This window comes from Pelobates fuscus, chromosome 2, assembly GCF_036172605.1.
Source record: "Pelobates fuscus isolate aPelFus1 chromosome 2, aPelFus1.pri, whole genome shotgun sequence".
In the NCBI taxonomy this organism is placed as follows: domain Eukaryota; kingdom Metazoa; phylum Chordata; class Amphibia; order Anura; family Pelobatidae; genus Pelobates; species Pelobates fuscus.
The window spans coordinates 237,958,615-237,985,744 of record NC_086318.1 but is presented as its reverse complement, the minus strand read 5'-3'; the positions used below and the strand labels follow the sequence as shown (position 1 = coordinate 237,985,744).

The following is a 27,130-nucleotide window of genomic DNA, read 5'->3' as shown; positions in this document are numbered from 1 at the left end:
GGTAAAGTGGGTGGCCATTGAGTCCTTGCGGTGGAGGCAGTTTAACCTATGCCTGCCTGAGGGGTTACAGAGTCCCGTAGCCAGGTTATGTGTTGCAGGCTATCCCAGCCTATTATGGATCGGCAGGTGGGAACTTTCGCTGGGGGGGGGGTCCCCTTGGTACCTTCGTTGAGGTGTACACTCTGGCGTATTCCTGCTGCTGTCGTGGCTGTCTCTTGTGGGGGTTCCTATGCTTTGCTCTGTGTGGTCGAGTAGAGTTGCGGGTAGGCTGGAGGCATCGCTGTCTCCGGTGCCGTGTTCCAGCATTCTTTGACTGAGTCTGGTGCGGTCGCCATCTTGTGAGGCTCCTTTCCTGCGTGTGTGCATCTCAGCTTTGTTTTGCGCGGCTGCAAGGTTTGGAGCTGGGTTCGCCGTCTCTCCGTGTAGCACGGCCGGGAGGTTTGAGCCACCTTGTTGGTTGTGAGCGGGAGAAGGAAGCAGGTCTTCCCTTTGCCGTCGGTACACTTGGCGTCCGCCATTTTAGGTGCGGCGGGAGGGTTCCCTGGCCTCAGTTGCCGTGTCGCGGTCAGTGCCACAGGGTGAGGACCGGGATCACCCCCCCGGTCCAGAGGGGGGGGAAACGGAGCCGGACCCGCTCCGATCTGCATCCGTGGCTGGGTTCCGTGGCGCAGGATAGTGGGGCAGCGGCCGTCTGCCCCACTCACCGCAGGAGAAGGCCCTGGCTGGGGCAACATGTTTTTCTCCCCCCGGGGGACTGAAGCACAGTAAGCCAGCCTCTCCCCAGGTCCAGCAGTCTCTCAGCTCCGGGTAGCTTCTCTGGCGGTCTGTTTTTTAGGCGGTGAGACTTGATTTTAGAGGGTAAATATCATTGATTTGCAGGAGCTGCTCAGGCGTGCGACCGTCCAGCTCGGTGGTCCGGCCCCGCCCCCCAACAACACAGTTTTTAATGTCCCTTACAGAGAATTTCAATGCCCCTTACCCTTGCCCCTGACAGAGTCTTTCAAAGTTCTGTTGCCATTCGCCAGCACGTACTTATGTGAAACTGAATTCTCACTTTACTCTGCAACAAAATCAAAGTATTGAAGTGGACTTGACGCAACTGCAGACATGCACATACAATTGTCAACAATTAAACCAGATATAAATGGAATTTGCCAGCAAAAAAGAACATTACACTCTGCTCATTGAAAGGTTTGTGTTGCACTATTCTACGGCACATATTTTTTTTTGGGGGGGGGGGGGGGGGTGGCGGGGGGGAGGGGGTTCCAAAGTTTTGCTATACCATGTCAAAGGGTTCCAAGGGAAAATGTTATTGGGGAAAAAAAATAAACACACCACAGTAAAAACCAAACAAAAAACACTTTAGTAGCTATACCCCAATGAATACATGCATAATTTATTTATTCATCTAATCATTGTGGTTGTGACTAAAAAGAGCTTGCAAAAGCTTATGCAAGCGTTCCCCCTTAATGTATGGGAATAGCCCCATTTCCTCCGAAGTATATTTACCTTCAAGGGACTGGCTATTTGTAAAGCCTACGGAATATCCATTTCCCCTATTATTTTGTTGCAGATGTTGCCTAACAAACTCTGCTTACTGCCTGCTGTAAAAGGGAAATTGCAGTTTACCTTTGAAGAGCAACAGCTATTTTTCTTCCAGGACTTAAGTTGACCTACGTTACAATGGCATAGGTCTCTTGCTCGTCTTACTTAACCCCTTAAGGACCAAACTTCTGGAATAAAAGGGAATCATGACATGTCACACATGTCATGTGTCCTTAAGGGGTTAAGCTACTCTCGGGCTTTGGTATTGCATACAGCTGGGGTCTTTTTCATTCTCTGATTGTTGAGAAGGATGGGAAAAGCCTAATTGTACCATAACCACAACAAATGAGCTGCAATATGTAGAATGCTTAAATGTCTGAGCCTCCATACTGAATAAATGTGATACATTTTTACTCATTGCAACACAGAACTTTTAAAATCAATCATTTCTTCTTTACTTCTACAATATGGACAAAAGAGCATGGGTTCTCAAATTCTTTCAGGCCTCTTTATAATCATGCTTTATTCCTGTATCGTCTTACAGGAGAACAGGTAGTTCATTCATTAGCCAGGGTGAAAGTCTGTTTGACTCTTCTATAAATGCACCTGTGCTCATGTGAACAGTTTAGTAAGATGTAGAGTGTAGATTAATACTTCTGATTTACTATGGAGAGCTATGGCCTTGTTAGTCATTAACACCTCCCATTACATCTCAAATTCAGCATGTAGAAAGGTATAGATTAACCTACCTCCTTTAGCAGTTCAGCTCATTTGAGGAGGGTTCTCATCAAAATATTGTTACTGTAACATTTTGTAATTCTCTCATTTATTGTGAAATGTCCCTCTTCATTAATATTGTAAAGCATAGCGGAATAATTTGTGGTACATAAATGCTAAAAGTAATAATCCCAGGTAAATGAACCTGATGCACTTATATTTCTTAAATATGGTTCTTTCAAAGTGTCTTGACCATAAAAAAAACAAGATCCTTTTTATTCATCAGTAAGCAAAAATAACATGTACAGGTTAATCAGGGGCTTGGACACTTTTATTGAGACACCTATGCAGACATCAGTTATTGAGACATCTGTATCCAAATCATTTGCTCTTGGCAGGACCTATTGACAGATTTGAAGAACAGAGTTAGCAGTGAGATCTTTAAATGAACTCCACATAGCTATTAGAAGATATTTTATGTGATGCATAAATACGTCTGTTTTAATGGCTGTTGGATGTAAATAAACCATACATCATGTATGCAAATAATTATTTGTGCATTGTACCTGTAGCATGTTTTTTATATATCTTTTGAATATCTATTTAAAAACATGATATGGTCACAATGTCTTTTTGGTTTTGTGGATCTTTAAATTGCCCATTTAGTTAAGCTACTCCAGTTTTCTTGAATTTATTCAGCAATCAGGAATAGGCAGAGACATTTAAATCATGTGTATGCATATATATCCAACTAATGGCAATCTTGGACATTAGTCTAAAGCTATCCTCTTCCAAATCACAAGTCACTATGCTGATGTGCTCCTGTAGTTGCCTAACATTGCAAAGTATGAATAAATCAACTTTAATACTGTATGACTCCAGAATTGGCCTGTGAACACTACACACGCAGGCTATAGCTCTGTATCGCCTGGGCTGTAACACTGCTGTTGAGCAAATTAATATGAAAATTGACTGTTTCCATTGTAATATACATATGTAGATGGAATTGCACCATTATTGAACATCATAGATTACTCCACTTTTAATGAAATGCATAGAATTTAACAAACACTGCATAAGCAATGTTATTTCACTCCTAAATGTCAGATACTTAAACCGTTAGCAGATAGGGGCATGGCCTATCTGCGAAAACCACTAAATGAAGCTAATATATTTTGGTGCTTATAGTGTCCCTTTAAATAAACGCTGCTTTTTCTTTACCAATGTAATGATCCATAGTTTCCAAAGTAAATGCTTCATATATATATACCCCAAATCCTAAATTATCCTGTAGTGAATTGGCACCACAACATTTTGGGTTCACTTGTAACAGAAATATAGAAAATATAACTGTTCATATGTTACTTATGGACTATGTTTACTATTTACCTAAATTATATATCCTTGTAGACACTGCAATTATATTTTGACAAATAAATCTTGGTCCTAAAATGTTTACTAAATATAAATGTGTTGTTGTATGTAAAGGATTACATATAGATGATATGAGATGAAAATTAGTTGGACACATGTTTATATTGGTAGATTATTTGACCCTTTATGTCTTTGCTTTCAGTTATCAGTTTCTTCGAGTGAAGAGGAAAAGCTCTTGACCAGCAAAAGGTCCAAAACTCCAGTTTTACAAGAGTTTTCTGACACTCACACCAACTGGACCAAGTCCCTTCCACTACCTACTCCAGAGGAGAAGATGCGCCTAGAGGCTCAGGCGATACAGACTGATGTGATCCCCATTAATGTATCTGGTAAGGTTAGAGTTCATAAGATGCTCAGTGAATATTGAATTTAACAATGAAAGTGCTAAATTCACAAGCCGTAGAATCTCAGTATGTGGACAAGTCCTCATCCACGTGGTAACCAGTTAAATTCCATGCAAATAAAGTGTGTGCGTGTTGTTGGACATGTACTTTAAACTCTGCCTACTGTGGAATTCTAGAAGTTCAATTATCAGTACTGGTCTTGATGCTATCCAAAGAAATAGAAATTGTTTCTAGGTTTAAATATGCAAATATACCATACTACAGTTAGTAATATGGACATTTAGGTTTCCATCCATCCAAGAGGACGATTCTGAAGCTAAAGGGCAGAGTGATACATATATTAGATTTTTGTATGATTACCACATTCAAGTCCTGAATGTGTGTCTGCTTTATGATCAGTGTGTTGTACATTTTTTTTGGAAGTACTGTGTTCTTTGTGTACATAAGTATATAGATTTATCTATATTAAATCAGTTTAATGATCCAATAGTCAAAAAAAGAACCAAATAGGAATCTTCATAATTTGTATAAAAAATGTTGGTTTTACCCACGCTGTTTCATTAGTAGTTTCATTACAGATTTCTGTAAATTTATATAAAAGCCCACAAGTTAACAAACCAAATATAAAGGCTGTACGTTGCTAGACCAGGTATAGGCAACCTACAGCCCTCCAGATGCTGTGGACCCGATGCGCTATTTTTCAGGAATTTATTCCTATGTACATTCCAGATTCACATGGCAATATGCCAAAGTACTATTTACAGTAATTTTAGAAAATAGTCGGACTCCTCATATTTTTCAATATTGCAGGTGTATGGTACAATTGTTTATATTTTTTCTTCACATCAGTCTACACTCAATATCCTCATACTGGCAAAGCGAAAAACTGATTTTTGACAGCATTGCAAATATTTTAAACCGTAAAAGCTGAATCACATTGGAGTATTCAGACTCGTAGTTCAGAATTTAGTTGAAGCACCTTTGGCAATGATTACACATTCAAGTCTTTTTTGAGTATGATGTGACAAGCTTTGCACACCAGTCAGTGAACAGACATTTTCAGGTCTCTTCAGAGTGGTTTGGGCTAATTTTTGGATTCTGTCTGGCCACTCAAGGGCATTCAGAGGGCTACTCTTGCATTGTCTTGGCTGTGTGCTTAGGGTCATTGTCCTGTCGGAAGGTGAACCTGTGGCACAGTCTGAGTTCCTGACTGCTCTGGACCAGGTTTTACTTAAGGATTCCTCTGAATTTTTCTACTTCCAGCTTTACGTCAACCCTGACCAGTCTTCTGGTCACTGCTGCTGAAAACACTCACAAAGCATAGTGCTACCTCCATACTTCACCATCAGTGAATTGAACTGAGGTCAAACCGTCAAGATTCTCTGGTCTGGTAAAACGAATATTTGGAAGTGAATTTCAAATTTGAGGTCGATATAGCCAAACTTGAAAATGTGTCTGCCAGTTATACTTTCAATTCAGCTAGCGTGGCCTTAAATCTAAAATTCACGTTCGTAAATAACTCTGACCTGACTGTCCTTTAGGTGTGGACTTTTATGTGTTTTGCATTGAGGAAACGCTTTCATGTGACCCTACTGTTATAAAGACCAGATCGGTGGAGTGTTCTGTGTAGCACACCCAGAGTGATCATCAGGTTCTTGGTCACTTTTTTTTTTTTTATTTTTTTTTTACCAAGGACTTTCTCCGTAATTGCTCAGTATGTTTGGGTGGCCAGCTCTAGAAAGAGTCCTGGTTGTTTCAAACGTCTTCCTTTTAAGAACTACAGAAGCCACTGTACTCCTGAGAACCTTCAATGCAGCCAAAATATTTGTGTAGCCTTGCCCAAACTTGTGCCTCCACACAGTTCCTTTGATCTAATGGCTTGGTTTATGCTTGTGATATGCATTTACAGCTGTGAGACAGGTGTGTGCCTTTAGACACCTTTATATAGACAGATGTGTGCCTTTCTAGAACATAGCCAATCAAGTCAATTTGCCACAGATGGACTTCAAGCAGTGTAGAAGGGTAGCGACAGTGTAGATTAAAGTGAGGGAAAAAAACATAATTTAAACAATTGTAACATATGGCTGCAACATAAAAAAAATGTGAAATGATCTTGATAAATCTAGCCATATTGCGGTTCAAGAAACACACAGGCATAGCATTCGGGGGTGGTTGAATATTTTCTTTTCTCAGTGGGATTTATTTTTATTTATTTTTTCGCCACAAATATGCAACTGTGTGTGTGTGTGTGTATGTATATGTGTATATGTATGTGTATATATATATATATATATATATATATATTATGTATATGTAGATTTTGCATAGATGCAAAATCACTTAGATGTTTGGTATAGTTAGTGGATTAGTGCACTGCTTATGTGTCCCACTTCAATTAATAATGCAGCATTGGCTAGTGGGGGAGGGTCATGGTGCATGTTCACTCTAGGAGACCCCAGGCAAGCTGAGACAAAGCTTGAATGTGGTACAGAATGTGCACTCAGTTTACAGCTGCCCAGCCCTGCCTCCCTTTAGCTCTTATGCCTGTAGCACTGCTTGTAGTTCATGGATGATATTTAAAGAGCGAGAGGGCAATCCTATAGAACAGATAACAAGATGTGGATTTATTTTAAGATAGCCTTCACAGGTGGTTCATTTTTAGAGCACATAGGCCAGACCTATATATAAATACTAGTAGAAAAAATAAAATAGCAAACTATTTTTTTTTTTTTTCTGAGCACGATTTTATAGTATTTCTCCTAAAAGGGCAGGTCATAGGATCGCCAATGATACAAAAGAGAGCTATTAACCTGACTGTAAGAATGACTGATCTGCTCACCTGGGCCAAAATTGCACTGTTGAAGTGCCTGGAGGACAGGTCTTTTGTATCTGGTTTTATTATTCATTTTATAAAACTAAGGTTATTTGGATAAATATTCTCCTAGAAAGAATATGATTTCTCTGAAGCGCTGGTTTTAGATCCATTTGATAACATGTGGACCTATATTTACACAGCATTTGACATGTGTAGTATTTAAAAAAAACAAAAAACCCTGTACAGATTCTGCTGTGTCCAAGCATAAAGATAGAAGTGATCATCAAACAAGCCTCTAGCTGTAGCAAAGCACGCTTGTATGCACACGTATACATTTTTATTTAACTTGCCCAAAAAGCAAACATGGTGACCCTACTGACACACGTTACGTATTCTGCTAAAAGAAGTATCTTGCAGTGGAGAAATTATTCTAACCTGTGAAGGTCCAAATTATACATTTTGCTAGTATCACAATGTGTTCTATAAAGATCTTAGGCCAGAATTGAGTAGACACATATTTAGTACCTGTAGCTCTCTACAACCTCTCAGTAATAAATAGAATTGGTTATTCTATATTGACAAAGGATAAAGAACAGACTGCATTTCTGTAAAAGGTGAAATTTAGTTAGTTTCCTATAGGACACCCTAATACATTAACTGAATTATTTATTTATTTATTTATTATTGCCATTTATATAGCGCCAACAGATTCCGTAGCGCTTTACAATATTATGAGAGGGGGATTTAACTATAAATAGGACAATTACAAATAAACTTACGGGAACAATAGGTTGAAGAGGACCCTGCTCAAACGAGCTTACATTCTATAGGAGTTTGTGATGGTTTGTTTGTGGTTAGTCGCATGCCGCTTTAATATCTGCCTAATGTAACCTCTGCATGGTTGCTTTCCGTACTTCATTAAGTAAGTGTTTGGTCATCATTTAATGAAGGCAGCCAACAAACAGTCCGTGCTGTAGAACAACAATAGATGCAGAGCAATGCTATAGCATGCGTTTTCACCCATGGAATGGATTTGTTCCTTTGTAAAGTGAACAAAAGTTTTCTGTATGCAATGCCTGACCGTTCTGCATTCTCATTATATACTACAAACCATCTTACATAATGTTACAATAAGGTTTTATGGTTACATCTCTACACTAGGGTTATCCTATAGAAATGCAAATTGACTTCTATGGATTTCCATAAAAGTGTTCAAGTCTTGAGAATAGCCTTGGTTAAGGAAGATTTATTTTTTTCATTTTTTAAAACTTCCTCCGTTAAATCGAAAATTCTAAATGATGTAATAGTTTTGAAATTAAATGTATCTTGGATAAATAATGGTTGAGTATCCCACATCCTGAACGGATCATAAACAGACCAGGTTTACTTAAATTGAGCTCTGTTATTTAGTTTTCATGACACCTGGTGTCATACATGAACCTTTCTGGTCATTTAAACATGTTTTCCATGGCACTTATTATGACACTACAGTAGAATTCAAACCATATCAATTGGCTAGAACAATATTTTTCCAAATGTAAATAATATATTTATAACGATTCTGTCCATTCTCAATCAAGGAATCTTATTATGGGTTGGTTGTTGAGGACTGAGCTTACACAGTTGGCGCTCATTTATTTATTTATTTGAGGTCTGATTTAAAATTAAATTATCATCTAAAAACCTTATTGTAAGGTTGTACCTCGACCGCCTCACATGTGAATAAGTTAAAAAAAATAGCATAAAAAATAAAATAAATTGCAATAATCCATACTTTTACAGTTCCCCTTTAAATAATTATATTTCCCTTTTTCTCTTTCACACACATGTAATCTATTATACATTACACCAAAATATATTTCCATTGAAACCTTATTGTGACAGTGTGTTGTATATTACTATCATATTTGCATTCCCTATGACTGTACTAACATCATCCATTAAAACCTTCTCTGTTATTGTTTCAATAATCTAGAGAAAACAATGCATGATGATAGAGGGCTTGGAATTAATGTTGCCTTGCTTATTCTACTACTCTGTATCAGGGGAGAATTTCGACCGCCAGGCCAGCTTCCGGCGGTCTCTTATTCATACAGACACTGTTGTAAGACGGCCGAAGAAAGTCAAAAGGAGAAAGACTATAACAGGAGTTCCTGACAACATACAAAAGGAGCTAGGTATGGCTCATCAGGACTGTATTCCATCAAATAAACATCCTCATTGCTCACCACTACCAGTCTAATTACATCTACCACTGCCCATTATACAATACAGTCTGATAGCCTTCAGAAATCATGAAAGGGAAGGGTGGGTGAGGTTTTAATTAAACACAAGCAAGCCTAAGTCAAGATAGATTTAGAAAATATACTAACCTCTTATATCAATAACCAGCAGTTCCTTAGTTGTTTGTGTATAACCTTATTCCTTTTCCATAAAAAAAGAAACCTATTTCCACATTGAATGAATAATGCTTCTCTCAGAAAAATACAACCCTTTTTATTTTTTTCCCCCAAGAATTATTAGGCTATGTGCTGGATCAAAACTTCTGGAATTGGATTTCCATAGTGGAAATAACGGATTGTGTAATGTTCAGGACGGAGTGTTTGTGTGTGTCCTGAGTATCGTTCTAATGTCTTTTCAAAATGGCGTGGTTCCAGTAATTATCTGCATGTGTTGAGCATGAGGTGATGGTTCTTGTTTTGATGTTACTGAACAAGTGCATGAATGGCAGTGCACACGTAGACAAAGCCTCCCTTTTCTCGCTACCTAGAAGTTCACATTTACCCTTGTATTAGATATGCTCATGTACTACAACCAATCAGTAGAGAAGACTAGTCTTTCGGAATTTCTGATAGCACTGGCAAAATAAAATAAAAATGTTCTTAATCTCATCTTATTCTTTACAGCATAACCCTCTAATTATCAAACGCTTTCTTGCATGCTATGTTGCTTGCCACCAACGCTATATATAATTGCAAATATCATAACTGATTTGTATTGCAGGTTCTGTGATGATTTTACAATAGTATTGTTTCGAATTATCAATGAAATGGAGACAAAGAAAGGTCATTGTGTTTATGTTGAACGTGTAGTTTTTTATGAATATGCCTAACTATGTTTAATCTGATTCAACAGCAGGTGCAGGACAGACAGAGTTCAGAGGGCACTCTTTGCACATACCAGATGACTATAATCCACTGGAAAGTTGCAGGCATTCTACACAACGTATAGATACAAGAGATTTCAGTTGCCAGACGGAAGAAATAAAGGTTGTCCCTCCATCAGTAAGAAGGATCAGAGCACAGAAAGGACAAGGGATTGCAGCACTCATGTCTAGTTCATCAGGAAACATGTCTGTTTTGAGTGACCCTGCAGGATGCTCCTCTCGTATGAATGGTGAGCTAAACTTCCGTAGCTTACCGAGGCCTGGAGCACGAGTCTGTCTGCATTCTCTTGAACAGAAGCATGAAGAGACCAACCAGATGCAGGAGAGTTGTGTTTCTTTGCCACGACATCTAGGCAGATTACAAGTAGACGACACTGTAGTTCACCTGAGGAACAACCCTAGGTCTGGATCTTTTCAGAGGCCTAAATCTCAAGAAGTGCGTAGTTCACAAAGTGAAGTTTTGTCAAATCCAGCTTCAGTGGTCTCACCACATGCTGCATATTCAATGAGTGTCATACCAAATGCCATGCTGTCTTCATCTTCTGAAGTGATTGCTATTCACACCTCTCAAAGCACTGGCCAGCTGGACAACAAAATGCCATCCCACTGTTCGACTCACACAAAGAATTTATGCCATGAACATAATACTAGCATTAGAGGTGATAAGCATGTACATAGCAGCAATAATACAAATTTACCAAGTCCTATAACCATGATTTCCTTATGTGACTCTGCCATGTCTCACAACTTAAGGAACATAAACAATGTGTCACAAGCAATGCCTTACAGGATAAATACAGGCTTCAACAGCCACTCACAGGACAGCGACACACGCAGTGAATCAAGCTGCTCTGATGGAAGACAGAGAAATGGTAGTATAACGAGCAGCGTTAATAGCGCAGATCACTGGCCATGTGAACTTGGAGAGAATGACAGGGGCGCACACTCTAGAAAGCAATCATCTGCTGTCTCAAGCTCTCCTGTGAGTAACATGAGCACATGCAGCTCAGAGCAGAAAGCAGACTCCAGCTCTTTATATTCTGTGGACCATGAAGGATATTACACTTCAATGCGTATGGACTCTGGGATAAGTGCAGGTAACCAAAACAATGGTATTCAGAATCCACGCAACAGTGTCATTAATATCTTTGATAAGAAAGAGGCACAGACCACAGATGCAAGGTCAAACTACAGTGACAAATCACTTACACGAAGCATATCTTTGAAGAAGCCCAAAAAGCCCCCACCACCTCCTTCTAGAACTGACTCACTTAGAAGGCCTCCTAAAAAAAAGATTCAGTCCAATGGACAAGTGCTCAATGAAACACTAATTGCATCTCTACAGCAGTCCTTACAGCTGAACCTTAAAAGTAAAACTAATAGCTCACCTTCACAGAGTCCCTGCAGTGACTATGAGGATCCTTGGGTTTTGCGATCACGCAGCCAGAGTACAGTCAGTGCAAGCAGTAGTGGAATGTCTGCTACAGCAACTAACTTATACTCCATATGTGCTGTTACCCCATCGCAAAGTGAGACCAGTAGCATAAAATCAGAATATACAGATCAGTGGAGTTACCTTACAGACTATGCACAGAGTCCTGATGATCAGTCAAAAGCACTTGCAACTCATTCTCAGAACAAATGTACTCGACTCAATGATTACAATACTTGTGAGCTGACATATGGTATGAGAACTTCAATGCCACAAGTGTACACTGGAATGTCTAAACCAAATGTTGCGTCTCCTGAAAAGTCTTGTAGAGTCACATCACCATCCAGTGGATATTCAAGCCAATCAAACACTCCTACCACCCTAACTCCTGTTCCTGCCCAATTTAAAAATGCTTCACCAGGAAATGGACCAAACAAAGTTAAACCCAAAGTGCCTGAAAGACGATCATCTCTGATATCATCTGTTTCCATTTCATCTTCATCCACTTCCCTTTCTTCAAACACCTCTGATTCTGTACAACAGAGTGGGAAAAAGTCCACCATTGTATTGCCCTCATCTCATGCCCCTCCAACACCTCCATTAACTCCTGAACCACCCCCTCCACCGGCAATGGAATTTGTGGATGTTGATAACTTACCATCGTCACCAAATTTTCCACCTCCACCACCAGAGGCAACACTGTTTCCGTCTACGTCTGATGGAACTATGTGGCTACCAGACTCACAGAATACTGCTAAATATGTACCCATTAATTGTCCTCCGCCTCCTCCTCTGCTGTCAATAGTTCCTCCTTTTGCTCCCCCGCTGAACACCAAATTGTTTAAAACAAACACTGAGATCACACACCGAAGAAAAGATGGCCCTAAATTTCATAATACTAATCAAAACAGCAAACAAGAACTATTAAGACCAGTAGTGCCTCTTGTTACTGCTGATGTGCTGCAAACGGTGCAGTTAAAATCTGTTAAAAAAGTTAATAAAACAGAGCATGAAAAATTAGCTGAGCAGGTGCCAGAGACAAACCTTCATGATAAAACGTCATCTTTATTTTCACAGCCATCATTAGTACCATCTGCCTCTTTCGATTTCAAATCCAACATTCGCTCCAGAGAAAATAAAAATTGCAACACAACAGATGAAGAGCTACAATATCCTGCTAATCGAAGAAATACAGCAAAATTAACTACTGGTGAAATTTCAACAGAAAAGCCACTGCTAGGAAACAGAGAAGACATAGATCAAACTTCAGCTCACAATGGAAGCACAATTACATCCGAAATATCATTGCCACAAGAGAAATCAAGCACTTCACAATTTACACCAAATGCCTCTCCCAACAAGAAGCCTCCTCCTGTTTCAAAGAAACCCAAATTGTTCCTTATCGTTCCACCTCCGCAGATTGATTTGGCAGCAGAAAAAATAGCTCAAGTCATTGAAAATGAGAAAACTATGCCAACTGCCTATGAGAGAGATTCTATAAGCGGAGATTGTGAAGAGGTAAAAGGACAAAAAGAGGCTGAAAACCGTTCAGATGAGACAGTTGCATTTACTAGCCATCCGGGAGAAGCTAGTTTATTCTCTTATGAAGTGAGAGAAGAGGAGACATTTTTTGCACAATCTCCATTTCTAGAAGCCCAGAATTATCAGAAAGAGGGGGAACCCCCAGAAATGTCAGAGGGATTTGATGTTCCAGATGGAAAATCAAAAAGATTTGGCTTTGTCCAAGAAAAACTACTCAAGGTGGAGGATTGTGGTAAGTCTATTATCTGTTTATAGATAAATGTATTTACACATATACACGCAACCGTAACACCCATCTAATATCCGCTCACAAAGGAGTTGTGGCCTAAGTGTAATAGGAGTTTTAGTCATAAAGTACTTTATGTACCTGATGTGTTTAGGTTATGCATACTATTTCTGGTGATGTTCTATTCCCTGGGTATAGATTATACACATAGAAGTATATGTTTTGTTCTTTTTTTTTTTTTTTTTTTTTTACTTAGAAAAGAGTGCTAAACAATCTCTCTAATTTTAAGAGCGAACCCAGCTTGATTAGTCTGTTTGTAAAGGTGGTTCTGTTGATCGGTATAATCCATGTGTGCCAGATCAATACTTCTGTGAAATACATGTTTGATTGAATTAGCTGCTGTCTGCACGTCTTCATTAAGGTTATTATTATGGCAGATCATTTCATGATTTCCTTAAAGTTTGGTTTTACAGTAATTTCCTTTTTGTGAATGTACATTTTACAAAGACTTCTTGTATTGTAGAGCTTGGATGTTTACCCCTCTTTTCTCTTTTCTTCTAATGCAGCGGAGGTCTTTGAGAAAGAAGATGTAAAGGCTCCACTTTCTCTGAAGAGCAACTTCATAGAGGGTAATGAGGAACCCATGACTCCAACTAAACCAAGAACCACAGAGGATCTTTTTGCAGTAATTCACAGGTAACCATCCCTTATCTGCCACGTTTTCTACACTGTACGGTCAATCCATGTTTTATTTTTGGCATCACTATATTTCAGGCTGAGTAATTACACCATCTGTTGTTTTCGATTGCAGCCATAAAGTTATAGCGAGTTATTGTGATATCAATAATAAAGTGACATTGTTGTCATCTCCTCAATGTAATATAGTTCTTGATAGTTTTTGGCTTAGTGAACATTATACCTTCATATAACATCATAATCTGAGTAAATTGAATAACTTTAAATACTTTACACTCTCTTTCTTAAAACTCAATCAATACTGTCAAAATATGATTGAAATTGATATTTGTTAATTCGGAAGTGAAAATTATGCTTTTGTAATAGGCAAGCAATGGCCATGCTATTGGTGCCCGTAGACGCAGGTCTTGGTCAAACCTTCACTACTACTTCTGTATTTTTTTTGTCTGTCGTTCCCACACCATTCTCACTATACCTCTGCATGGCCCTTGGCAGTTAAATGATTGAAATCATAATCCTGCTTCTATGATGTCAGACATTGCAAGGAAGCTGTGCAAGTGTGTTGTATATGTATAATAGACACAGACCTACAGCTCCTTCATGGCTCACATAAGAAATCACATCATCTTCCCAGCCAGCCCATAGCTCCAAGCAGTGACCTCTCTTGCCTGTGGTTCTGGCAATGCATGAAAGCTCATTGCACCTTCTACTATTGGCTGCTCTGCAATTCATGTGGAGAACCTGGCCTCTTTTATTCAGGATCCAATGTTTGTAAAAGTCTGAACTGGGAGTTCTAATTTTATATTGACGTAGAAAGGCTTAATAATTTTAGAAAACCATAAAGAAAATCTATTTTTTTTTTTTTTTTTTTTATTGTACAGCTCAGTGTATCCAAGACTTCCCTTTTCTTAATTTTGACAACTTTCAGTAATCTGACATCCTCTTACTAACACTTTGGATTACACATTCTTATAGGAAAACGCATTAACAGAAATTTATATCATATATATTTACATCCGCAATTCTCTGCATCTGCAGTTCATTTTTGTTTGCTAATATTTATTTATTAAATGATATTATTTCAAAGCAAATACAGTACATTTTAAGAGTGATTTTGCATCCATTAATCTCCTTGATCTTCCTGATTTAACGTCCCCTAATTTAACAAAAGAATAGTAGTTAGGATTTATAGTTATTGGTATGTATTATAGTTTCAATGAAATATGAAAATGCTCATGTTCTTTACATGTGTCTAAACAAGTTACTGTTTGACTTGTATTGATATAATTGATGGAATTGTGGTGCTTTATGTTGTAATGTTCTGCAGCTATAACTCGTAAAATAATTAATGATTTGGTTCATAACCATTGATTGTATAACTGGAGTCTCTCAGTAAAAATATTGGTTTATCGACTCACCTATTTAAAAATTCTTTCTCCAGTGTCTTAACTATTGAATAATTAACTTTTACTATCCGTTTCTCTCTCAACCCTCTCGCACTTATACCCATTCCTTTCCAACTTCCCACTGACAATGCCCCCTTTTTTTTTCTGGTCGTTCCACAATGCAGTTTGGGACAGAGGCTCAGCAACAATGCCTCATGGCAAGAATGGCTAAAACTGGCAAGTAAAACAATACACAGGCCAAGCGGCTAGGTGTATGACCAGTGTCGGACTATCGTTTGTCTAATTCATTCCAAACCATTCTGAATACCCTTTGTGATAACACTGATACTTGTACAACTCCCTAACGATGGCAACATACTTGATAACCACTTCCTCTCATTAACCATTGTGTTTTGACTGTTCTGAGCGCATTTACACTGTCCACTTGTATAGTTGTCCCTCTAAGGTGAGCTTTCCAGCATACAAACAACTAATGTAATGTGTTACTGAACACTTTCTGTTAATAATCAAACTTCTTTCCTGAGTTTCTTACTTGTTTAAATGTTGGCTGGCTCAACTTAGAGGGAGGATGAGGTTTTTGTTCAACCTCTGTGGGTACCTCCAGTACTGAATATGTTAATGATGCAGTTCCATTAAATAGAGCAGATGCCACGTAGAAAATAGCATCTACAATATATATATATATATATATATATATATATATATATATATATATATATAAAAGGTAGTTCTGCATAAACTTGGCATTCATGACCCAAGTCACTGTGTTATATTGAAATGGCTTGAGTTCTCACAGTATTTAGAAGGCCTTCACCCTTACTACTTCATTCATTAGAGCTTTTAAAACTACTAAGTGTGCAAAGTAAGACTTTCTTAGAAATAGGAAAATAGGTTGTTTTGCAAAAGTGAGGATAAAATTACAGTCCATAAAAATTCTTCCATGATAATAAAAAACAGCAACAGCTTTTCAAAGGCATGGAAATGAATACAGACTCCGAAAATTAGTGCACAGCAGAAGAAATCTAAAAATGGAGCAAAATGCACTCCACACTGAATGACATGCTGTGTTAAAAGCACATAATGGGGTCTCTCTTTCAGTAGAAGTGTTTCTGGTGCATTACATAGGACATGAATCCCAGTACTGTACAGAAGACATTCAGTAAACTGTGATTTCTATGTAAAAAAATGTTTCAATAACCGGTCATTTTTATAGTTTCAATTACAAGATTCGAGAAAGAACAGTAGATCATTTACCAAGGCAGAAGACAGAAACATATTTATCATATAGATGTCACCATTGGCAATTGAGAGCTTGAAAAAGCATAGCCATTTCTGGGTTGTCGCTGGGTTTTTTTTTTTGTTTTTTTTTGTTTATTTGGGGGTGGGTTGGAAGAGAAATGACAATGTTGAGAAATATTGGCTCAACACAATCTTGCAGCAGAAATATATAAAGGAAAACATTCAAATATGATATCATAATAAATACTATATTTTAGTGAATACAAATTACAATTGAATAATTTTGCTAAAATAGTCCAGCTGTAATGGTTGCTGCAGTTCAGTTTTAAGTTCAGTGGTTGGTGAATAAACCTTTAGGGAAAAAAAAAGGATAAGAGGTCTTTGTGTCCTTACTTTTTAGGTGGAATTCTGTTAAAGCACAGAACTTTCTGTATCACTTCACCACTCACAGATTGTGTTCAAAATAATGGGAATCATGGGGTAGAGACCTGCAGGGTAAAATAATGAATTGCATCTTGGTTAATAGTTCTGCTCTAAGCCTTTAAAACTGAATATTACCAAAATACCAAATTTCTTTATTGTCTACTAAGACATTTTTTTTCTGCATTCATCTTTGTACGGATGGACTCTAATGCCATCTTGTGGTAGAAACATGCTTCACATCACTTAGATTCTTCGATAATCACAAAGCTGTTTTTCTTTTGATTGCATATACTTATTGAAAATCATTTGAAGTGATAGAGAAGAAAAATAGTAGAGATGTGCTAGTCTTTGAGGCTAGAGATACCATCTAGATAGTAGCTTCTTCTGTTTCTTCTTCAAGAGACTTCTATAATTTGTGTGGCGACCGTAATCCTTACCTCTGTAGAAAATATTTGTTGGAAGTCTCAGTTGTGTTGCTTTGTGTGCAAACATTTAGTTACATATGGAAATGAGTTTATTAAAGCTTTCAGACTGGGACATGGTTTCTCAAAATTATTACGTGCTGGAGTGGCTACTATGAAATAAATATTTCTGAGTTGGATATAGCCTGTATTTTTCAGACTTGTGCCCCTCTTTCTTTCAGAGGTATGTCAGGACTGAATAAATGTAAATATAAAACTGAGTTACAGCCAAGGACGCACTGAGTCCAAAATGTTTGTGAGCCCAAGTGACCCATGTCTGTAGAGAGTAATTTGAGATATAACTCAAGTAGGGATGGATACATATGTATTGGAATCTACAGCAGTTGTAGGGAGAATGGCCGAAAACAATAGTTTTTAATGGGTAGCCAGGAGAGGGGTTAGTAATTTGACAGCAAGGTGGCTGTTTGTGTTGAAGTAGCATTTTCTGTGGCCCTCCCAGTCTCTAGGAAATTCACATTTATTTGCAAGAAATTTGTAGTGGTTTAGTCTTCCAGATATGTGCATACATTGCTTTTTGTAATAGAGTAAGTATGTGGAGGGGATAAATCTATAGGGAGGGTGTCAAACTAGTATGGAATGGCAAGCAGGATGTCATTTTTATTTTATTTTTTTCTGACCACAAACTTCCATACTGCTTTGAATAAGAAGTTTCCTATGGTTCTGTTGTAAAAGGAAGTTTTAGATTTACTACGTTTAATTTCAAGGTGTTACAAAGCTGCAATGTTTGCATTGTCATTCAGACCGTTTTTCTGACTTTTGTTGCTGTTGTTTGCTTATTTGTCAGAATCTGGTATCACATGCCTTATTTGGGTTGTAATTGAAGTATTACTCCAATCCTTTTTCACAAAACACTTTTAATTTATTTTATTTTATTTTTTAAAACTTTATAATGCCCCCCAACAAGTATTACTTTCTGTGCTGGCCGTTTTCCATGCTCTATCCGACATCACTCCTTCACTGTCTGTCTCTCTCTGATTGGACTATTCTCACTGGCACAGAGACCAGGTGTGCAATCTGAGCCAGGGAGGGAGGGAATTTGAATAAAAAAATAAATAATATAAAAAAAGAGCAGAAAGGGAGGGAGGATATAGGCTTCCGCTTGCAGGCCCATTCCCAGCACTGCCTGCCATTGGATAAGCTCATTATGTCTGTTGCTAGCTCAGAGTGTGTACTGATGACAGGTGTAATTTTTGCACAGAATTAACATAAGGCACCCTGGAGCAGAGTTCTGGGCTGCCTAAGGCATATGTTCCAGGGGTGCAATACGGACTCCTACCACAATGGCTGCTACTACAAGCAGAAGTGGTCATGGCAGTTAAAGTTTAAGGTTCCATTATAACACTGACCTGTTTTATTTTATATGTTGTTACTTGTTTTATAATTGCTACTAGTTTCAGATTTTGTTAACGGGTAAATAACTACACTGCATTTAAAAATATTAGCTAAAGTACACCATATGACTTAAATTCCTACTCAGTGGAACTGCACATTAATATACAAAACTACATCCAGTCCATGAAGGGTTACTTGAAATGGCTATTTCAATAATGCACCTAATGGTAAACTGCAGCTACAATCTAAAAATTATTTGATAAGTTATGGAATTGTTTTCTTTGTTTCAGATCCAAAAGAAAGGTTCTAGGCCGCAAGGATTCTGATGACGATCCACGCAAAAACTCCTCTCCACCAGTGACTCCAACAGGGACTTCCCCCAATATCAGTACCTTCAAGCAGGCTGGTTCAATCCAAAGAAGTATTCGAAAGTCTAGTACAAGCAGTGACAACTTTAAAGCTCTACTCTTGAAGAAGGGGAGTCGATCAGAGTGTGGATCACGTATGTCAGCTGCAGAAATGCTGAAGCATACTGATCCAAGGTTTCATAGATCCAATTCAGATTCATCACTGGAGCTTCCAGAAAGCCCAACATTGTCTTCCCCAAATAATAGGAAGGCACAGGAGGAATGGGCCAAGAGTGAGGGGCTTATGCCCAGAAGTATGTCAGTCTCGGGAACTAGGTACAGTCGCTCCAGAACACCACCTTCAGCAGCCAGCAGCAAATACAATGTCCGTAGTAGACTTCAGAGCAGCCCGATGACTGTCATTTGTGAAGGAGAAGGTGAAGCTGCTGATGTTGGAGAAGGTAACTTCACAAAGATGCCTTTGATGTGCACAAAAAGTTTGGATCGGTTTTATAAAATGGACTCTGAAATAAATGAATCTGGGGATACTGAAAAGAACAATGACAAACTACACATAGACTTGATGAATAGGCTTTCAGAAGTTGATGATGCTGACTCATGAAGAGAGAAAAGCTTTCCTCGATGAAATATAACAAATCCCAATGAAGCACTGTAAAGACCTGGACACAAAACCGTGTTGTGTGTGCTCCTCCTATGGTATCTGTATATTAAATGCTGTAGCATTGCAGTTTATTTAAAGTAAGGTTTGGCAGGGATAACCCAGTATGCAGCAACTGCAAAAGGTTGGAGCCAGGGCCAATAGAGATGCAAGGATGCTTTTTTTGTTGTTCACATTGGGAAGAAAGTGGCAACACTATCCAATCCATTAACCGAAGGGTGCGATGCCAAGGACACATTATACTGGCCACCCTGCTATTGGACTATGAGTCTCATCATCTTCTGCCAATTAGAGCTATGGAAGGTATAGTCCAGCTGTGGTTGGAAAGAGAGCCATATGTCAAAGCTTGCTTTATAGTGTTAGGCTTATAAAGCATAGTGAGATCTACTAAACAGGGTATGGTGGGGTTGTGGATGCATTGCTAATAGGATCTTTTCTGGATAACAATCCAAGCCTTATATGCAGAGTGCAATTTGTGGGCTAGAAGAGGGCTTGTCGAGCTAACTCAGATCTCTGGATTATTATTTTGGTACTGTGTTATTTCCTAGGAGTCTCTTCCTTTTACTATTATTAAATCACCTCTTATGTGTATTTTTAGCTGCTGTGCAGCGGTACAAACCCTATTTGTTTTTCTTATATTTTTTTTTTCAAGCAAAAGTACAACAGAAAAGAACAAAAAACTGTTTTAACATACATGCTTTGAGCAGTGCATCATTTCCTTAGATTCAAAGGAAGACAACTTAAAATGAAGGGTTTAAAATACAGAGCCCATTTCCTAAGGCTGTGATGGCTAATCTGTGGCCCTGCAATCTTTGTTGACTAGAAGTCCAAAGGATGCCATTTCACTGGTTTGGCACCTTGAGGAAACCCCCACGACTGCCACAGTACCATAGATTAGCCATCACTGTTATACGGACTGCAGTGAAGAGTACCTCTGAGGGTACATTGAAATTATGTCCACACTACCATGGTTTTAAATAGTTTGCTTATAAAGGGCCCGCAAACCAATTGCAATTTTTGCTTCTGATTAATTCTTCTCCCTTAAAACCTAGATTCTTTTTCTAAATCTGAGAACTTTTGCACTACAGAGCAATTTGTGTAACCTTTTACTTTTTTGCCATTAAAATTACTAACTACATTATCTACAATTAGAAATGGATTATATATATATATCATATATATTATCCAATATATAATATATTACACACATAAAAACAGCAAAAAACACAACAAAAAAAAACTTTGGTTACCAAAGAGAATTTTTTCTTAACATGCCTATAAAATTCCTTATGTTTTTACGTGTTTAGAAATATAAAGGCATTTTAGAAATTGGAGCTTTTGCAATTTTTATTACCACTTTATAGCATCGTTTTGATGTTTTGTGTAGTTTTTATATTGTTTGTATATATTAGAAGCTCTAATTCTACACTTTTTACCTGCATTCAAAATTTGTACATTTTTACACGTTTTAGATTAAAAACAAAAAACAAAAAAAAAGGGGGTGTGGGGGTAAAACCTATAGTTAACCCATTGGCTGCTGGAGGGCCTACAGCCATCGCCAAGCAATTTCAGGCACTCCAGCCAGCTGTGAAATACAGCTGTTACAATAGTCAGTCAAGGGTTACAAAATAATGCACTCAATGTTTGGTAGCCTTCATCTCTCCTCTCCCCCGCCAGCAGCAAATGTGTTAATTTATTTTAGTTCTTGTGAATTGTGGCTGTGACTCCAATCCTTGGTATTACTGTATGCATTCCAGGGGCCTTCATTTTATTAGGAACATGAGAATGCTGTGACTATGCTTCAAATAAATCAAGGTTGAAATACATCAGGTGTACTGTTTTCAATGTTGTTTCCTTGCCATAAGATACTACATGAACCTACTTCCCAAAGTGCCTCTAATAACACTGACTGTCATTAAAGAGGGGATAATGTGAACAAAGTCCTGGGTTTCTCATACATTTTTGTATGCCACGGTTTCTTAATTGTTGACAGGGACCCACATTATGTGCATGGCAACTTTCTGACTTCATGTTTCATTTACCTCAATTACCTTTCTGTGGGTTATATGTCAAGTATAACGAGATTACTTCATCAGACTCTTCAGTGTTAGTGGGGTCATTGCATAACCATTTTATTGTGCACAGCTGCCTGGGATCTAATTCATATGTTGTGCCCTAACCCATCCTTATGAGTCCATATTGATATAGTATGACAACCTAGTTTAGGGTCCTGATGCAGTGGTTATGAATCACTGCTCTATGCAGTTACTGACGGTTTCCCAATTTTAGTTATTTTCCATTTGTTTTCATAGATCCGTATGCCTGCCCTCTCCATTTCGCTCCCTGACAGCCAATCTCATGACTGCCTTTCACATTCAGGTCCTCCCCACTCTCTCTGAACATAGTAAATCACATCTTATTCTTTAATCATTTTGAATACTACATCCCTTCCACCTCATCCTCTGACCAATTTGAGACATGACCTGCCACTCACTGACTGTTACCTTGTCCTTAACTATAGGGTCAGGCAGTGAGCAGGCTACGGTGTGCTACACAGGTCTTCCAATCCTATATAATGGAACCTAATGTGTCTAATATAGGCACAAAGGATGCTGGATTGTGTTAGGTTATCAGATATTTGGGCATATTGGTCAAGTCAGATAACTCAGTAACTCTAAAGCAAGCATGTCGAACATGCAGGCCGCATGCGGCCCTAAGTGAACATATTTGCGGCCCGGCTGCCCTGGGGCCGCTTTCAGCTGTGGCTGCGACCAGCAAGACAGGAAAAATATTTCCTGATTCTTGCTCTCCCGGCCACAAGAGGGCAGAGTGGCTGTGTGTCTGCTGAGCAGACCAGAGCGGCCACTCCCCCTTCCATCCTGCTCACAGTGCCATAGGAGCGTCTGGCCTGCTTCAACAGGGCTGTAGCTGGAACTGAAGGACAGACAGCAAACTGTAAGGTAGGAAAAGAGGAGCTTGGATGAAGGCGGGCAGTGTATTAATTTGAGGGAGGGGCACTGTATTAATTTGGGGGAGGGGACCAGTGTGTTAAATTGAGGGGAGGGCAGTGCAGAGTGGTGGGGGGCTGCAGTGTATTAATTTAAGAGAGGGAAGGGGCAGTGTATTAATTAACCTGGGGGAGGTAGGGCGCCAGTGTATTAAATTGGGGAGTGGTGGCAGTGTATTAATTTGGGGAAGTCAGGGGGGCATTGTATTACATTGGGGAAGGGGGGTAGTGTATTTATTTGAGGGAGGAGGCTGGTGTGTTAGAGTGGTGAGGGGCAGTGTGTTAAATTGGGGGGAGGGAGGGCAGTGTATTAAAGTAGAGTGAAGGGAGGAGGGGCAGTTTATTAGATTAAGAGGCAATGTACTGTATTACATTGGGTGAAGTGGGCAGTGTATGGTGGAGTGGAGGGAGGAGGGGCAGTGTGTTTGATATTGGGGCAATGTATTAGAGTGGGAGGAGGGGCAGCATGGAGATGCTGTTTGGCCGCGCAGCTTTTTGCCACACATGCACAATAGCCTCCCAATGCTTTCCTATGGTAAGTTTGATGATCTCAGCCAAAGTGAAGAACACACTCATAGAACTTCGAAATAAAAACAATAACGTCATTAGTTTTTTTACATCTGTGCAACAGCATACATTCACCATTTCAGTCCCATTACCAAACATTTCTTAATATGTCAAGGTAGTTGGACTGAAACGTTGTTTATATGCAAATGCATTTCTTAACCCCTTAAGGACTGAGCCAAATGTACACGTTGTGTTCAAAAGAAAATCTGGAATTTGACTATTATGTCTGTTCAACCGTAATTCACAACTTTCATATTAAGTGCACCCACACATATTATATATCATTTTAACCCCTTAAGGACACATGACATGTGTGACATGTCATGATTCCCTTTTATTCCAGAAGTTTGGTCCTTAAGGGGTTAATCAGGGGAAACAAGGCTTTCGTTTAACATCAAATATTTAGCTATGATACATAATTTAATATGAATAAAATATAAAAAAATGGGAGGAAATAAGAAATTTATTATGAATGTCATAATAGTGTTGGCTTCTAAAAAAAGACTGGACATACCCAATTTGCAATACCTTGTGTTGTTAATAGAAAACAAATAAATTGTCTACTATTGCAAATTATATGCCATCATGGCAGGAAAGGGGGTGAATTTTCATTCCTGGGTTACCATATGGTCTCAAAGGCAACATAACCAATCTGGCGAATTTCAATGTGAAAAAACTGAAACGCAAGCCTTACATTTGACTCTGTGTAACTTTTGAAAATAACCTTAAAACCTGTACATGAAGGGTACTGTTATTCTCGGGAGACTTCGCTGAACACAAATATTTGTGTTTCAAAACAGTAAAACTATCACAACAATTATATTGTCAGTGTAAGTGCCATTTGTGTGTAAAAAATGTAACTTTCACTGACGATATCATCGTTGTAATACATTTTACTGTTTTGAAATACTAATATTTGTGTTCAGCGAAGTCTTCAGAGTAAAACAGTACCGCCGATGTGCAGGTTTTATGGTGTCTTAGAAAGTTACAGGGTTAAATATAGTGCTAGCAAATTAAATTCCCTGGACTTTCGGCCTGGGTTGTAAGGCAGGTCCCGCCAATTGTAATTCATAAAATGACCTAATTATGCAAAAATATTACATAAATATATTTAGAATTATTATATATAAACGTGTGTGTGTGTGTGTGTGTGTGTGTGTGTGTGTGTGTGTGTGTGTGTATATATATATATATATATATATATAATTTTTTACATTATTTTTATTTATATATAGTGAAGAAATGTAGAAAGTCCTTGCACTCACGCTTTAGTGAACTGTTTGCCGGGAAAATTCAAATATATACTGATACCGGAGAAACTGACGGAAGCCAAGCACAGAGAGATGGACACAGGTTTCTTCAGGAAGGAAGAGATTCTTTATTGGATCACCGATCGGGACTCAGAGGGACTAGCGTCACCAAAATACAGCAAAGTCTGAGTACTGAATACATAGAGTACATTCCTTATATAGCACTGTAGCTCCTCCCACAATTAACTACACCCACACATACCCTTAACCTATTTAATGAATAGAGTCTAAACTCATCCATCCGGTCTAACCACGTGGCTCATCTGATACAAAGGAGAGGGACGCGTAATTCCAGTTCTTACATTCCTGCACCTGGTCAGTACAGTGATAACAGTATCTTAGCTACGTGTAATTAACTAACTGATACTACAAACACATATACATACATATGCCTTGTGGCAATCTTAGCCTGCTAAACTTGTATTTTACTGGAATTACATCACATTCCCCCCTTTGATGCCTCTGATATTTCACAATTACTTGAGGCATCACTTAACCTTGGTTTGCATATACCTCAGGTTACCATGAACCAGACCAGACTTATCTTATGATGTGAATCTTTTAACACTCATCTTCCTGCATTGGTTCTCCTTGATCTAGAGCCTTATACTTATATATCGCCATTATCTGTGCAGCAGCCTTCCTCTCTGCTATACTTCCTATCAGGCTTTGCACAGACCTGACTACTAAGGGTATAAGACACGGTAGGAGTAGACACAACAGTAAAATCAGTAGGACTCCACCTACCACTGCCTTAAGCCCTCCAAACCACTCATACCAGTTACCAAACCAACTACTTGGATTGTACCCTTTCCATACCTGAGTAGGCACATGCACTAGTTTAACCATATGGCTAGTAAGCTCAGCTATTGCTTGCCCTTCGTCATCTATTTGAAGACAGCAATTGCTCAGGTTAAACTTCCCACATACACCTCCCTCTACTGCCAAAAGGTAATCCAAAGCTAATCTATTTTGGTAGACTGCTGTCCTCATCCTGGTATTATGCTTCGCTAGAAGATTGAGTGCTTGTGAGGTCTCATTAGTAATAATCTCAACCACCGCCTGTAATCTTATAATACGGTTGAGCATATAAATTGGGGTTCTATAACCAAAGGTACCATCTTCTGCCCACGTGGCTGGCCCATAATAATCTATGATACGCTGGGGAGGCCATTCATTATCTTCCCAGGTGCCTATCTCTAAGGGTCCCCTTTTCTTCCTATGATTCACATCATACACTTTAACACCTAAAGTCTCACCTGTTTCAATCGGTAACAAGAAGAAGGATGGTTTGAGCATACCCAACACACATGCCCCTTCCCAGTCCTGTGGCAACTCCGAATAGGCTTTCTTACCACAGATCCAGTACAAATTTGCTGGGGCTCTCCAGGTAGATGTGATGGATAAATCAAACCACACATCCTTTAAACTGGCATATCTAGCAAACGGGTTAGATGGTTCTGAGACATTTGAAGCCGACCACCAAGTTGTATTCTTTGTATCATCATCATAAGCTTTTTGCCCTAGACAAGTTAATTCTCCTACAGAAGTATTATACATTATTCCTTTCCTTGCTATGCAAACATAACCTATGATGGAGGTCTTTAATCTCCACTCAGATTTACCTCTAACACTCAAATGATAATCGGCTTGTGTAGATATTAGTTGGTCAACTGCCTCAGAACCGGACATTACCTCCTTTGCTTCCCAAGGCCATTGGTCTCCCATGTTAGTACCTCCACACACATAGCAGTTGGTAACATTAAGACTACCGGCAATACTTTCAGCTAGGTCAATGAACAGGTTTTTAGCGTTATGGGGGATCTTATTATCTATACTCATCTCTTCATAAAAGGAATGGTATACTTGATGAGTCTGGGAGGATACCGTATCAGTCTCTATTCCTATAAACAATAATGTCCCAGGATCTAAACCCGTCCCGTATATCTGAAACCCAAATAAATTTCCATACTTATCTAGGAACTTGTCGGGGTTATTAATAAGTATATGGACTGGGTTGCATTCCATAGACTTACAATAAGGGCTAGTCGGCAACTTAGTCACTATCATGTCTTTATCTACTGTCTGTCCCCAAGTCGCCCACCCCACACAAGACCAATATGGACAAAAGTTATAGTCTTTATTTGGGCATCTAGGACTCACATATTTATTTTTACTACTGGGACAAATATATTTATCATTAGACCCATACGTCCTCTCCCATCTAAGATCCCCACATACATTCCACGGTTTTCTACCACTTGATATCGCCTTACATGCATCAAATAGCAGAACACCCGAAGAATGTACGGATTCTAACACCGTCTTATTAATTAGGGTCCCCTGAGGATCTCCATTCCTGAGAGTCAACCAAATTGTACGAGGTTGATACTCTGGACTGAAGCACTTAGGTTCTCCTAC

General features: G+C 38.8%; 1 protein-coding gene across 7 annotated transcripts in view; it reads left to right on the top strand.

Moving 5' to 3' along the window:
• NHSL1 (NHS like 1) overlaps window positions 1–21,651 on the top strand; it is a 227,465-nt gene extending 205,814 nt beyond the window's left edge. For 5 of the 7 annotated variants that reach the window (XM_063443280.1, XM_063443282.1, XM_063443285.1 and 2 more), the window contains exons 4-8: window positions 3,839–4,025; window positions 8,901–9,032; window positions 9,991–13,227; window positions 13,788–13,917; window positions 19,090–21,651. In XM_063443280.1, the coding sequence (XP_063299350.1) occupies window positions 3,839–4,025; window positions 8,901–9,032; window positions 9,991–13,227; window positions 13,788–13,917; window positions 19,090–19,768 (4,365 nt within the window). In that variant the 3' untranslated portion in view covers window positions 19,769–21,651. Of the gene's footprint in view, window positions 1–3,838; window positions 4,026–8,900; window positions 9,033–9,990; window positions 13,228–13,787; window positions 13,918–15,487; window positions 15,540–19,089 lie in introns of all 7 variants that reach the window. The other 2 variants (XM_063443286.1, XM_063443283.1) reach the window with 2 other exon arrangements.
• The last annotated feature ends 5,479 nt before the right edge of the window (window positions 21,652–27,130 follow it).